The following is a 13,228-nucleotide window of genomic DNA, read 5'->3' as shown; positions in this document are numbered from 1 at the left end:
CCCTGGTGTTGGGACTAGGTAGTGGGTCCTGGACTTCCTGGGGTAGAGAATGGTTAGTGGGTGCTGGGCTCTTTGGTGTAGGGAATGGGCAGCCTGTGGTGGGCTCACAGGGGGTAGGGAACAGGTATCAGGTTATGGTGGTGGACTCCATGTGGTAGGGAATGGGCAGCTGGTGGTGGGCTCCCTGGGGTAGGGAATGGGCAGCTGGTGGTGGGCTCCCTGGGTAGGGAATGGGCAGATGGTGGTGGGCTCCCTGGGTAATGAATGGGCAGATGGTGGTGGGATCCCTGGGTAATGAATGGGCAGATGGTGGTGGGATCCCTGGGGTATGAAATGGGCAGCTGGTGGTGGGCTCCCTGAGGGTAGAGGATAGGTATCAGGTGCTTGTGGTGGATTCCCTGGGGTAGTGAATGGGCTGCCAGTGGTGGGCTCCCAGGGGTGTAGGGGGCAGATATCAGGTTATGGTGGTGGGCTCCCTGGGGTAGGGAATGGGCAGCTGGTGGTGGGCTCCCTGGGATAGGGAATGGGCAGCCAGTGGTGGGCTCCCTGGGAGTAAGGCACAGGTAACAGGTGATGGTGGTGGGCTCCCTGGGCTAGGGAATGGCAGTTGGGGGTAGGTAACAGGTGCTGGTGGTGGGCTCCCTGGGCTAGGGAACGGCAGTTGGGGGTAGGTAACAGGTCCTGGTGGTGGGCTCCCTGGGCTAGGGAACGGCAGTTGGGGGTAGGTAACAGGTCCTGGTGGTGGGCTCCCTGGGCTAGGGAACGGCAGTTGGAGGTAGGTAACAGGTCCTGGTGGTGGGCTCCCTGGGCTAGGGAACGGCAGTTGGGGGTAGGTAACAGGTCTTGGTGGTGGGCTGCCTGGCCTAGGGAATGGCAGTTGGGAATAGGAAACAGGTCCTGGTGGTGGGAGCATTCCTTCTTGGCAAGGAGATCAGCGGCTGCTTGTAAACATCGGCGTGTTTGTTGGTTGTATTTACAAATATTTACAAAGGCCGCACATTGAGTAAACATGAGGCGATTCCAGCCGAGTCCGGCTCTGACTTCACAGGAACAAGCAGATTAGCTGAGTGAACAATCCGAGTTCTGATCCTACACAGGAATTCTGACTTCCATTATTCAGTGTTGTCACCCTGAGCTACTAAACACACCTCCCACCCTGCCTACCCCATAACATAGAAGGAGGTGTTGTGTAGTTCACAGAAGATAATTGGACATTGTTTGAGGTTCAGTGTAGAGGAAGGGGCAGGACACGGACATTCTGGCAGGATCAACAAGTATTGTTGAACCTGGCTTACAAAGGAATCCAATGCAGCCCCACCACATCCAAGGGCTGGCGATCCATGATCTTCTTTGACTTTAATAATGATCCCGAAGGAGTGATCTGATCTGAAATATTCATCTGATCCGCCCAATAATAATCCTGCAACAATGTTACAAGTTAGTGAAGCCGAGGGAGATCCATGAGAGGACACGTTGTGATGGAGTCTTGGGGGGCCCCAGGGCCTCTGTCAGGAGGGGGAGGGTTGGGATGATCCTGTAAAGGAGAAAAGCTTTCAGATCTGGAATTTCGAGAAATGTGACTGTCAAGTCCATCGGGGAGGAGGAGGGAGGGGCAGGGGATCCCCGGAGCAAAAATACCTGTGAAGGTGATGACACTGAATGGTGGTCGGTCATGTATGGTCCAATGACGTCACGGCAGTCATGGCTGCTCAGCTTCTATGGGGCCTGGGGCTGGAAGGGGCCCCATTAGGGGGGTTCTGAGGCACATTAAACCTAGAACGTCTGTGTGCCTATGGAGGTGATACACATCCAGACCGGATTGTCGGAGACGATCAATCATCAGAGGTTTCATAGTTCTGTAATACTTTGTCCCATGTTTTCAAATGCTTTCCAACCCTCGTGACCTCAGAGCTTCTAATCATCCCGGCCAGCACTGAAACTGATCTTGTATTCCCACATATGTATGCTTTGTGTCTGATTGCTGTTTTCCCCGACATAATCTGCTCCTGGGGTTGTTGGCATGCTGTCCTCACAGACGTGGGTGCAACAACCATTCTCCTCTATTGTGCTGTGATTAGTAGTTCTGACACTAGGTGGTAGTAGTGGTCATGCTTCTTCTTCCTTGTGGAATTGCATGTCTATGATGTCATTTCCTGTCTCCACCATCCGGCCCGGGGGCATGCGGCACCCTGCACCTTGCCCTCCACCATCCGGCCCGGGGGGATGCGGCACCCTGCACCTCGCCCTCCACCATCCGGCCCGGGGGGATGCGGCACCCTGCACCTCGCCCTCCACCATCCGGCCCGGGGACATGCGGCACCCTGCACCTCGCCCTCCACCATCCGGCCCGGGGACATGCGGCACCCTGCACCTCGCCCTCCACCATCCGGCCCGGGGACATGCGGCACCCTGCACCTCGCCCTCCACCATCCGGCCCGGGGACATGCGGCACCCTGCACCTCGCCCTCCACCATCCGGCCCGGGGACATGCGGCACCCTGCACCTCGCCCTCCACCATCCGGCCCGGGGACATGCGGCACCCTGCAGCTCTCCCTCCACCATCCGGCCCGGGGACATGCGGCACCCTGCAGCTCTCCCTCCACAATCCGGCCCGGGGACATGCGGCACCCTGCACCTCTCCCTCCACAATCCGGCCCGGGGACATGCGGCACCCTGCACCTCTCCCTCCACAATCCGGCCCCGGGATGTCTCCGGAAAGAGGACCTGTCCTATACACCATGTTAGAATGTGGGTGGCTATTGGCCCCTTTGTGATGGCAATAAAGAGAAGTATAAAAATAACACATAAAAACATTAATGAAATGAACCTCCTAAAGCCACCCGCCCTCCAATACAAATGTGAAGGTCGATTGTGCCGCACATATTGGATCTCACCATGACGTCTGAGTGAGAGCAGAAATGATTGGGCAGCACTGACTGTTCGTTCTGCACCGATGACCTGTGACCGTGTCACCTATAGACCGGTATGATGTTCCCGCTGTACGAGGTCACGCAGTTCTAATGCTGAACATGTTTGGGATCTATTTGCTCGATCCAACCTCATTTCTCAGAAAACATCCATCCCCCCCCCCCCCGTATAATCTTCAGGCCCACAATATACACCCGAATGCCGGATGCTTGTCCCGAAAACTGGGAATGGTTCTGGTAGGAGAGCGAAAGGAAATCACTGAAAAAATTGTGTTTTTGGGTTTTTTTATTTGTTTTTTTTTATGGAGTGAGCAGGTTAGATCCTCTGCTGGGAATTCATTGCTATCCATGCCCCCCGTTTGGGGTCACTTCCTGTCTTAGTGACACCACAGGAAGTGAGGGGGACACAGACGTCCTGACAGATGATCTCCCCTCCACCCAATTCTAACAGGGAAAGGTGGATCTATGATCGGTCCAATAGAGACCCGGAATCGTGATGAGAGGATCCGGAATGAGTCTTGTGCTCTTTATCTTCCCAGGTGAACTTCCCGGACGTGGAAAGGGTGGAATGGATTAACAAGGTAACCTCCTGCCTCCGCGGTGATCTGTTCTCTCTGGGATCGGTCTGTATGATCAGTGGTGATCTGTTCTCTCTCTCTGGGATCGGTCTGTAGGATCAGTGGTGATCTGTTCTCTCTCTCTGGGGTCGGTCTGTAGGATCAGTGGTGATCTGTTCTCTCTCTCTGGGGTCGGTCTGTAGGATCAGTGGTGATCTGTTCTCTCTGGGATCGGTCTGTAGGATCAGTGGTGATCTGTTCTCTCTGGGATCGGTCTGTATGATCAGTGGTGATCTGTTCTCTCTGGGATCGGTCTGTAGGATCAGTGGTGATCTGTTCTTTCTCTGGGATCGGTCTGTATGATCAGTGGTGATCTGTTCTCTCTGGGTTCGGTCTGTATGATCAGTGGTGATCTTTTCTCTCTGGGATCGGTCTGTATGATCAGTGGTGATCTGTTCTCTCTCTCTCTGGGATCGGTCTGTATGATCAGTGGTGATCTGTTCTCTCTCTCTCTGGGATCGGTCTGTATGATCAGTGGTGATCTGTTCTCTCTCTGGGATCGGTCTGTATGATCAGTGGTGATCTGTTCCCTCTGGGATCGGTCTGTATGATCAGTGGTGATCTGTTCTCTCTGGGATCGGTCTGTATGATCAGTGGTGATCTGTTCTCTCTGGGATCGGTCTGTATGATCAGTGGTGATCTGTTCTTTCTCTGGGATCGGTCTGTATGATCAGTGGTGATCTGTTCTTTCTCTGGGATCGGTATGTATGATCAGTGGTGATCTGTTCTCTCTGGGATCGGTCTGTATGATCAGTGGTGATCTGTTCTCTCTGGGATCGGTCTGTATGATCAGTGGTGATCTGTTCTCTCTGGGATCGGTCTGTATGATCAGTGGTGATCTGTTCTCTCTGGGATCGGTCTGTATGATCAGTGGTGATCTGTTCTCTCTGGGATCGGTCTGTATGATCAGTGGTGATCTGTTCTCTCTGGGATCGGTCTGTATGATCAGTGGTGATCTGTTCTCTCTGGGGTCGGTCTGTATGATCAGTAGTGATCTGTTCTCTCTCTGGGGTCGGTCTGTGTGATCAGTGGTGATCTGTTCTCTCTCTGTGATCGGTCTGTGTGATCAGTGGTGATCTGTTCTCTCTGGGATCGGTCTGTATGATCAGTGGTGATCTGTTCTCTCTGGGATCGGTCTGTATGATCAGTGGTGATCTGTTCTCTCTCTCTGGGATCGGTCTGTATGATCAGTGGTGATCTGTTCTCTCTCTCTGGGATCGGTCTGTATGATCAGTGGTGATCTGTTCTCTCTGGGATCGGTCTGTATGATCAGTGGTGATCTGTTCTCTCTGGGGTCGGTCTGTATGATCAGTGATGATCTGTTCTCTCTCTCTCTGGGATCGGTCTGTATGATCAGTGGTGATCTGTTCTCTCTCTCTCTCTGGGATCAGTCTGTATGATCAGTGGTGATCTGTTCTCTCTGGGATCAGTCTGTATGATCAGTGGTGATCTGTTCTCTCTCTGGGATCGGTCTGTATGATCAGTGGGGATCTGTTCTCTCTGGGATCGGTCTGTATGATCAGTGGGGATCTGTTCTCTCTGGGATCGGTCTGTATGATCAGTGGTGATCTGTTCTCTCTGGGATCGGTCTGTATGATCAGTGGTGATCTGTTCTCTCTGGGATCAGTCTGTATGATCAGTGGTGATCTGTTCTCTGGGATCGGTCTGTATGATCAGTGGTGATCTGTTCTCTCTGGGGTCGGTCTGTATGATCAGTGGAGATCTGTTCTCTCTGGGATCGGTCTGTATGATCAGTGGTGATCTGTTCTCTCTCTCTCTGGGATCGGTCTGTATGATCAGTGGTGATCTGTTCTCTCTGGGGTCGGTCTGTATGATCAGTGGTGATCTGTTCTCTCTGGGGTCGGTCTGTATGATCAGTGGTGATCTGTTCTCTCTGGGGTCGGTCTGTATGATCAGTGGTGATCTGTTCTCTCTCTCTCTGGGATCGGTCTGTATGATCAGTGGTGATCTGTTCTCTCTCTCTCTCTCAGATTGTGAAACAGATGTGGCCGTATTTCGGGATGTACATGGAGAAGTTATTCCAGGAGAAGATCGAGCCTCTGGTCAGAGCATCGAATGATCACATGAAAGCTTTCACCTTCACCAAGGTTCACTTCGGAGAGAAGGTGAGATCCGCTTCCCATCGGTGGGCTGCCAGTCTCCACCCTACATCCCTCCCCACGGGTGATCCACCAATCTCCACCCTACATCCCTCCCCACGGGTGATCCACCAATCTCCACCCCCATCCTTCCCCACGGGTGATCCACCAATCTCCACCCTACATCCCTCCCCACGGGTGATCCACCAATCTCCACCCCCATCCTTCCCCACGGGTGATCCACCAATCTCCACCCTACATCCCTCCCCACGGGTGATCCACCAATCTCCACCCTACATCCCTCCCCACGGGTGATCCACCAATCTCCACCCTACATCCCTCCCCACGGGTGATCCACCAATCTCCACCCTACATCCCTCCCCACGGGTGATCCACCAATCTCCACCCTACATCCCTGCCCACGGGTGATCCACCAATCTCCACCCTACATCCCTCCCCACGGGTGATCCACCAATCTCCACCCTACATCCCTCCCCACGGGTGATCCACCAATCTCCACCCCCATCCTTCCCCACGGGTGATCCACCAATCTCCACCCTACATCCCTGCCCACGGGTGATCCACCAATCTCCACCCTACATCCCTGCCCACGGGTGATCCACCAATCTCCACCCTACATTCCCCCCCCACTCCCAAAGGTGATTCTCCAGTCTCCACCCTACATTCCTCCCCCCCACAGGTGATCCTCCAGTCTCCACCTTACATTCCCTCCCCACAGGTGATCCTCCAGTCTCCACCTTACATCCCCCCCACAGGTGATCCTCCAGTCTCCACCCTACATCCCGCCCCCCCACAGGTGATCCTGCAGTCTCCACCCTACATTCCCCCCCACAGGTGATCCACAAGTCTCCACCCTACATTAACCCCCCCCCCCCCACAGGTGATCCTCCAGTCCCCCCCCCCCCCCCCCACTCTACAGTACACCTGCCCATTGCAGGTGATCCATGCACCCCCCCCCCCCCCCCCCCATGGAGTTTCCTGGCCCATTACTAGTTCTAGTGGCCCAGACACATATTATTATTATTCATTTCTGAACATCACAATTTTTTAGCTGCCAGAAAATTTGCAAAAACATATTTCAGCCTCCTCCCCTCCCCCTCTCTGCCCTCTGGATAGCTGAGGAACATTCCCACCCAGAGGTTGCGCCCCCCCACCCCGCCACCTCGGTCTGGTTTATAGAGTAGCCACTCCCATTACAAGCCTGACTTCTGATTTCAGCTGGTGTGTGGCCATGTATGTAAGGGGCCCCAATATTAAACTTGTGAGCGTTTCGGGAGGTGGGGGAGGGGTGATGTAGATGGACGGATGGCGTACAATGGTTCCTGGTGTCTCTGTTTCCTCCTCAGTCTCCCCGGATTAATGGAGTGAAGGCGTACACCAAGAAGGTGGACAAGCGGGAGGTGATCCTGGACCTGCAGCTCTGGTCAGTATCCGGCGTCTTCCCTTCACCCATCACATGGCGGCTGTAGATCCCGCGCACCGCCATCCTCCGCCCACAACACGGATCTCATCAGTCCTATGTGGTGGTGTACCGGCTCCTCCCCTTCAGTCTTGCGCAGGTGTCCCGGCTCCTCCCCTTCAGTCTTGCGCAGGTGTCCCGGCTCCTCCCCTTCAGTCTTGCGCAGGTGTCCCGGCTCCTCCCCTTCAGTCTTGCGCAGGTGTCCCGGCTCCTCCCCTTCAGTCTTGCGCAGGTGTCCCGGCTCCTCCCCTTCAGTCTTGCGCAGGTGTCCCGGCTCCTCCCCTTCAGTCTTGCGCAGGTGTCCCGGCTCCTCCCCTTCAGTCTTGCGCAGGTGTCCCGGCTCCTCCCCTTCAGTCTTGCACAGGTGTAGCGGCTCCTCCACTTCAGTCTTGCACAGGTGTCCCGGCTCCTCCCCTTCAGCCTTGCACAGGTGTACTGGCTCCTCCCCTGGACTGGAATGACTTCCTCTGATGTCACTGTACACTGTGAGCTTCTCACAATGTGCATTAGAAGCTGCAGCCAGTCAGAACTCATTTCCCATTTCCCTGCTGCAAGACGTCCATCGTCATCTAGCTCTTCCCTTCCCAGCCTGAATGTCCCTGGCCCCGCCCCTTTCATTAATTGGATTTCAGTACTCTCAATCATGGAGGCTCAGCATCACATGGGGGGGGGGGGGGGCGTTAGATTGGACTTCTCTGGGGGAAGCTGCACCCCGTTCTTGCTCTGTGAAATGACCTATCCTGCTTCTTATTATGGGATGTTTGGAGTCTCGGAGGGCTCTGGCTGTGCAGGAGTTAATGATCAGATAGCAGGCGTCTCTTCAGTTGTTTGTGATGAGCTCCGGGCCCCTGGGGGCCAATCAGAGTCCCAGCTGGGAGGGGGCGAGCCTATAAACAGCCGGCTCTCTGAGGGCCCATATAGAACCGCTCCGATCCGTCCCGCACCCCCCCCCCCCCGAGATACACGTGTGATGATTGAGCCCTGTATATAGGGTGAGCCTGTCCTGTATATATGATCTCTGTATATAGGGTGAGCCTGTCCTGTATATATGATCTCTGTATATAGGGTGAGCCTGTCCTGTATATATGATGATCTCTGTATATAGGGTGAGCCTGTCCTGTATATATGATGATCTGTATATAGGGTGAGCCTGTCCTGTATATATGGTGATCTCTGTATATAGGGCGAGCCTGTCCTGTATATATGATGATCTCTGTATATAGGGTGAGCCTGTCCTGTATATAGGATAATCTCTGTATATAGGGTGAGCCTGTCCTGTATATATGGTGATCTCTGTATATAGGGTGAGCCTGTCCTGTATATATGGTGATCTCTGTATATAGGGCGAGCCTGTCTTGTATATATGGTGATCTCTGTATATAGGGTGAGCCTGTCCTGTATATATGATGATCTCTGTATATAGGGCGAGCCTGTCCTGTATATATGATCTCTGTATATAGGGTGAGCCTGTCCTGTATATATGGTGATCTCTGTATATAGGGTGAGCCTGCCCTGTATATATGGTGATCTCTGTATATAGGGTGAGCCTGCCCTGTATATATGGTGATCTCTGTATATAGGGTGGGCCTGTCCTGTATATAGGGTGAGCCTGTCCTGTATATATGATCTCTGTATATAGGGTGAGCCTGTCCTGTATATATGATCTCTGTATATAGGGTGAGCCTGTCCTGTATATATGGTGATCTCTGTATATAGGGTGAGCCTGTCCTGTATATATGATCTCTGTATATAGGGTGAGCCTGTCCTGTATATATGGTGATCTCTGTATATAGGGTGAGCCTGTCCTGTATATATGGTGATCTCTGTATATAGGGTGAGCCTGTCCTGTATATATGGTGATCTCTGTATATAGGGTGAGCCTGTCCTGTATATATGATCTCTGTATATAGGGTGAGCCTGTCCTGTATATATGGTGATCTCTGTATATAGGGTGAACCTGTCCTGTATATATGATCTCTGTATATAGGGTGAGCCTGTCCTGTATATATGGTGATCTCTGTATATAGGGTGAGCCTGTCCTGTATATATGGTGATCTCTGTATATAGGGTGAGCCTGTCCTGTATATATGATGATCTCTGTATATAGGGCGAGCCTGTCCTGTATATATGATCTCTGTATATAGGGCGAGCCTGTCCTGTATATATGATCTCTGTATATAGGGTGAGCCTGTCCTGTATATATGGTGATCTCTGTATATAGGGTGAGCCTGCCCTGTATATATGGTGATCTCTGTATATAGGGTGAGCCTGTCCTGTATATAGGGTGAGCCTGTCCTGTATATATGATCTCTGTATATAGGGTGAGCCTGTCCTGTATATATGGTGATCTCTGTATATAGGGTGAGCCTGTCCTGTATATATGATCTCTGTATATAGGGTGAGCCTGTCCTGTATATATGATCTCTGTATATAGGGTGAGCCTGTCCTGTATATATGATCTCTGTATATAGGGTGAGCCTGTCCTGTATATATGATGATCTCTGTATATAGGGTGAGCCTGTCCTGTATATATGATGATCTCTGTATATAGGGTGAGCCTGTCCTGTATATATGGTGATCTCTGTATATAGGGCGAGCCTGTCTTGTATATATGGTGATCTCTGTATATAGGGTGAGCCTGTCCTGTATATATGATGATCTCTGTATATAGGGCGAGCCTGTCCTGTATATATGATCTCTGTATATAGGGTGAGCCTGTCCTGTATATATGGTGATCTCTGTATATAGGGTGAGCCTGCCCTGTATATATGGTGATCTCTGTATATAGGGTGAACCTGTCCTGTATATATGATCTCTGTATATAGGGTGAGCCTGTCCTGTATATATGGTGATCTCTGTATATAGGGTGAGCCTGTCCTGTATATATGGTGATCTCTGTATATAGGGTGAGCCTGTCCTGTATATATGATGATCTCTGTATATAGGGCGAGCCTGTCCTGTATATATGATCTCTGTATATAGGGTGAGCCTGTCCTGTATATATGATGATCTCTGTATATAGGGTGAGCCTGTCCTGTATATATGGTGATCTCTGTATATAGGGTGAGCCTGCCCTGTATATATGGTGATCTCTGTATATAGGGTGAGCCTGTCCTGTATATAGGGTGAGCCTGTCCTGTATATATGATCTCTGTATATAGGGTGAGCCTGTCCTGTATATATGGTGATCTCTGTATATAGGGTGAGCCTGTCCTGTATATATGGTGATCTCTGTATATAGGGTGAGCCTTTCCTGTATATATGATCTCTGTATATAGGGTGAGCCCGTCCTGTATATATGATGATCTCTGTATATAGGGTGAGCCTGTCCTGTATATATGATGATCTCTGTATATAGGGTGAGCCTGTCCTGTATATATGGTGATCTCTGTATATAGGGTGAGCCTGTCCTGTATATATGATGATCTCTGTATATAGGGTGAGCCTGTCCTGTATATATGGTGATCTCTGTATATAGGGTGAGCCTGTCCTGTATATAGGGTGAGCCTGTCCTGTATATACAGTCAGGTCCATAAATATTGGGACATGGACACAACTCTAACATTTTTGGCTCTATACACCACAATGGATTTGAAATGAAACGAACAAGATGTGCTTTAACTGCAGACTGTCAGCTTTAATTTGAGGGTATTTACATCCAAATCAGGTGAACGGTGTAGGAATGACAACAGTTTGCATATGTGCCTCCCACTTGTTAAGGGACCAAAAGTAATGGGACAATTGGCTTCTCAGCTGTTCCATGGCCAGGTGTGTGTTATTCCCTCATTATCCCAATTACAATGAGCAGATAAAAGGTCCAGAGTTCATTTCAAGTGTGCTATTTGCATTTGGAATCTGTTGCTGTCAACTCTCAAGATGAGATCCAAAGAGCTGTCACTATCAGTGAAGCCATCATTAGGCTGAAAAAACAAAACAAACCCATCAGAGAGATAGCAAAAACATTAGGCGGCCAAAACAACTGTTTGGAACATTCTTAAAAAGAAGGAACGCACCGGTGAGCTCAGCAACACCAAAAGACCCGGAAGACCACGGAAAACAACTGTGGTGGATGAGCGAAGAATTCTTTCCCTGGTGAAGAAAACCCCCTTCACAACAGTTGGCCAGATCAAGAACACTCTCCAGGAGGTAGGTGTATGTGTGTCAAAGTCACCAATCAGGAGAAGACTTCACCAGAGTGAATACAGAGGGTTCACCACAAGATGGAAACCATTGGTGAGCCTCAAACACAGGAAGGCCAGATTAGAGTTTGCCAAACGACATGTAAAAAAGCCTTCACAGTTCTGGAACAACATCCTATGGACAGATGAGACCGACATCAACTTGTACCAGAGTGATGGGAAGAGAAGAGGATGGGGAAGGAACTGCTCATGGTCCTCAGCATACCACCTCATCAGTGATCATGGTGGTGGTAGTGTCATGGCGTGGGCATGTATGGCTGCCAATGGAACTGCTTCTCTTGTATTTATTGATGATGTGACGGCTGACAGAAGCAGCCGGATGAATTGTGAAGTGTTTCGGGAATATTATCGGCTCATATTCAGCCAAATGCTTCACAACTCATTGGACGCTTCACAGTGCAGATGGACAATGACCCAAAGCAGACTGCAAAAGACACCAAAGAAGTGGAATGTTCTGCAATGGCCAATCACCTGACCTGAATCCGATGGAGCATTTCACTTGCTGAAGACAAAACTGAAGGGAAAATGCCCCAAGAACAAGCAGGAACTGAAGACAGTTGCAGTAAAGGCCTGGCAGAGCATCACCAGGGATGAAACCCAGCGTCTGGGGATGTCTATGCGTTCCACACTTCAGGCTGTCATTGACTGCAAAGGATTTGTAACCAAGTATTAAAAAGTGACAGTTTGATTTATGATTGTTATTCTGTCCCATTACTTTTGGTCCCTTAACAAGTGGGAGGCACATATGCAAACTGTGGTAATTCCTACACCGTTCACCTGATTTGGATGTAAATACCCTCAAATTAAAGCTGACAGTCTGCAGTTAAAGCACATCTTGTTCATTTCATTTCAACTCCATTGTGGTGTATAGAGCCAAAAATGTTAGAGTTGTGTCCATGTCCCAATATTTATGGACCTGACTGTATGATCTCTGTATATAGGGTGAGCCTGTCCTGTATATATGATCTCTGTATATAGGGTGAGCCTGTCCTGTATATATGGTGATCTCTGTATACAGGGTGAGCCTGTCCTGTATATATGGTGATCTCTGTATATAGGGCGAGCCTGTCCTGTATATATGATGATCTCTGTATATAAGGTGAGCCTGTCCTGTATATATGATGATCTCTATATAGGGTGAGCCTGTCCTGTATATATGATGATCTCTGTATATAGGGTGAGCCTGTCCTGTATATATGATCTCTGTATATAGGGTGAGCCTGTCCTGTATATATGATCTCTGTATATAGGGTGAGCCTGTCCTGTATATATGGTGATCTCTGTATATAGGGCGAGCCTGTCCTGTATATATGATGATCTCTGTATATAGGGTGAGCCTGTCCTGTATATATGATCTCTGTATATAGGGTGAGCCTGTCCTGTATATATGGTGATCTCTGTATATAGGGTGAGCCTGTCCTGTATATATGATGATCTCTGTATATAGGGCGAGCCTGTCCTGTATATATGGTGATCTCTGTATATAGGGTGAGCCTGCCCTGTATATATGGTGATCTCTGTATATAGGGTGAGCCTGTCCTGTATATAGGGTGAGCCTGTCCTGTATATATGATCTCTGTATATAGGGTGAGCCTGTCCTGTATATATGGTGATCTCTGTATATAGGGTGAGCCTGTCCTGTATATATGGTGATCTCTGTATATAGGGTGAGCCTGTCCTGTATATATGATCTCTGTATATAGGGTGAGCCCGTCCTGTATATATGATGATCTCTGTATATAGGGTGAGCCTGTCCTGTATATATGGTGATCTCTGTATATAGGGTGAGCCTGTCCTGTATATATGATGATCTCTGTATATAGGGTGAGCCTGTCCTGTATATATGGTGATCTCTGTATATAGGGTGAGCCTGTCCTGTATATATGATGATCTCTGTATATAGGGT

At 50.1% G+C, this 13,228-nt stretch overlaps 1 protein-coding gene across 1 annotated transcript in view; it reads left to right on the top strand.

The window, feature by feature from the left end:
• The first annotated feature begins 260 nt into the window (after window positions 1-260).
• ESYT3 (extended synaptotagmin 3) overlaps window positions 261-13,228 on the top strand; it is a 47,313-nt gene continuing 34,345 nt past the window's right edge. Inside the window, exons 1-4 of the mRNA XM_089667182.1 lie at window positions 261-326; window positions 3,467-3,508; window positions 5,536-5,670; window positions 7,011-7,087. Coding sequence (XP_089523308.1) covers window positions 261-326; window positions 3,467-3,508; window positions 5,536-5,670; window positions 7,011-7,087 — 320 coding nt within the window. The remainder of the gene's footprint in view (window positions 327-3,466; window positions 3,509-5,535; window positions 5,671-7,010; window positions 7,088-13,228) is intronic.

This window comes from Staurois parvus, unplaced genomic scaffold (assembly GCF_062004578.1).
Source record: "Staurois parvus isolate SC_StPar_1 unplaced genomic scaffold, SC_StPar_1.0 ptg003079l, whole genome shotgun sequence".
NCBI lineage: Eukaryota > Metazoa > Chordata > Amphibia > Anura > Ranidae > Staurois > Staurois parvus.
This window is presented reverse-complemented; position numbering and strand designations above follow the sequence as displayed.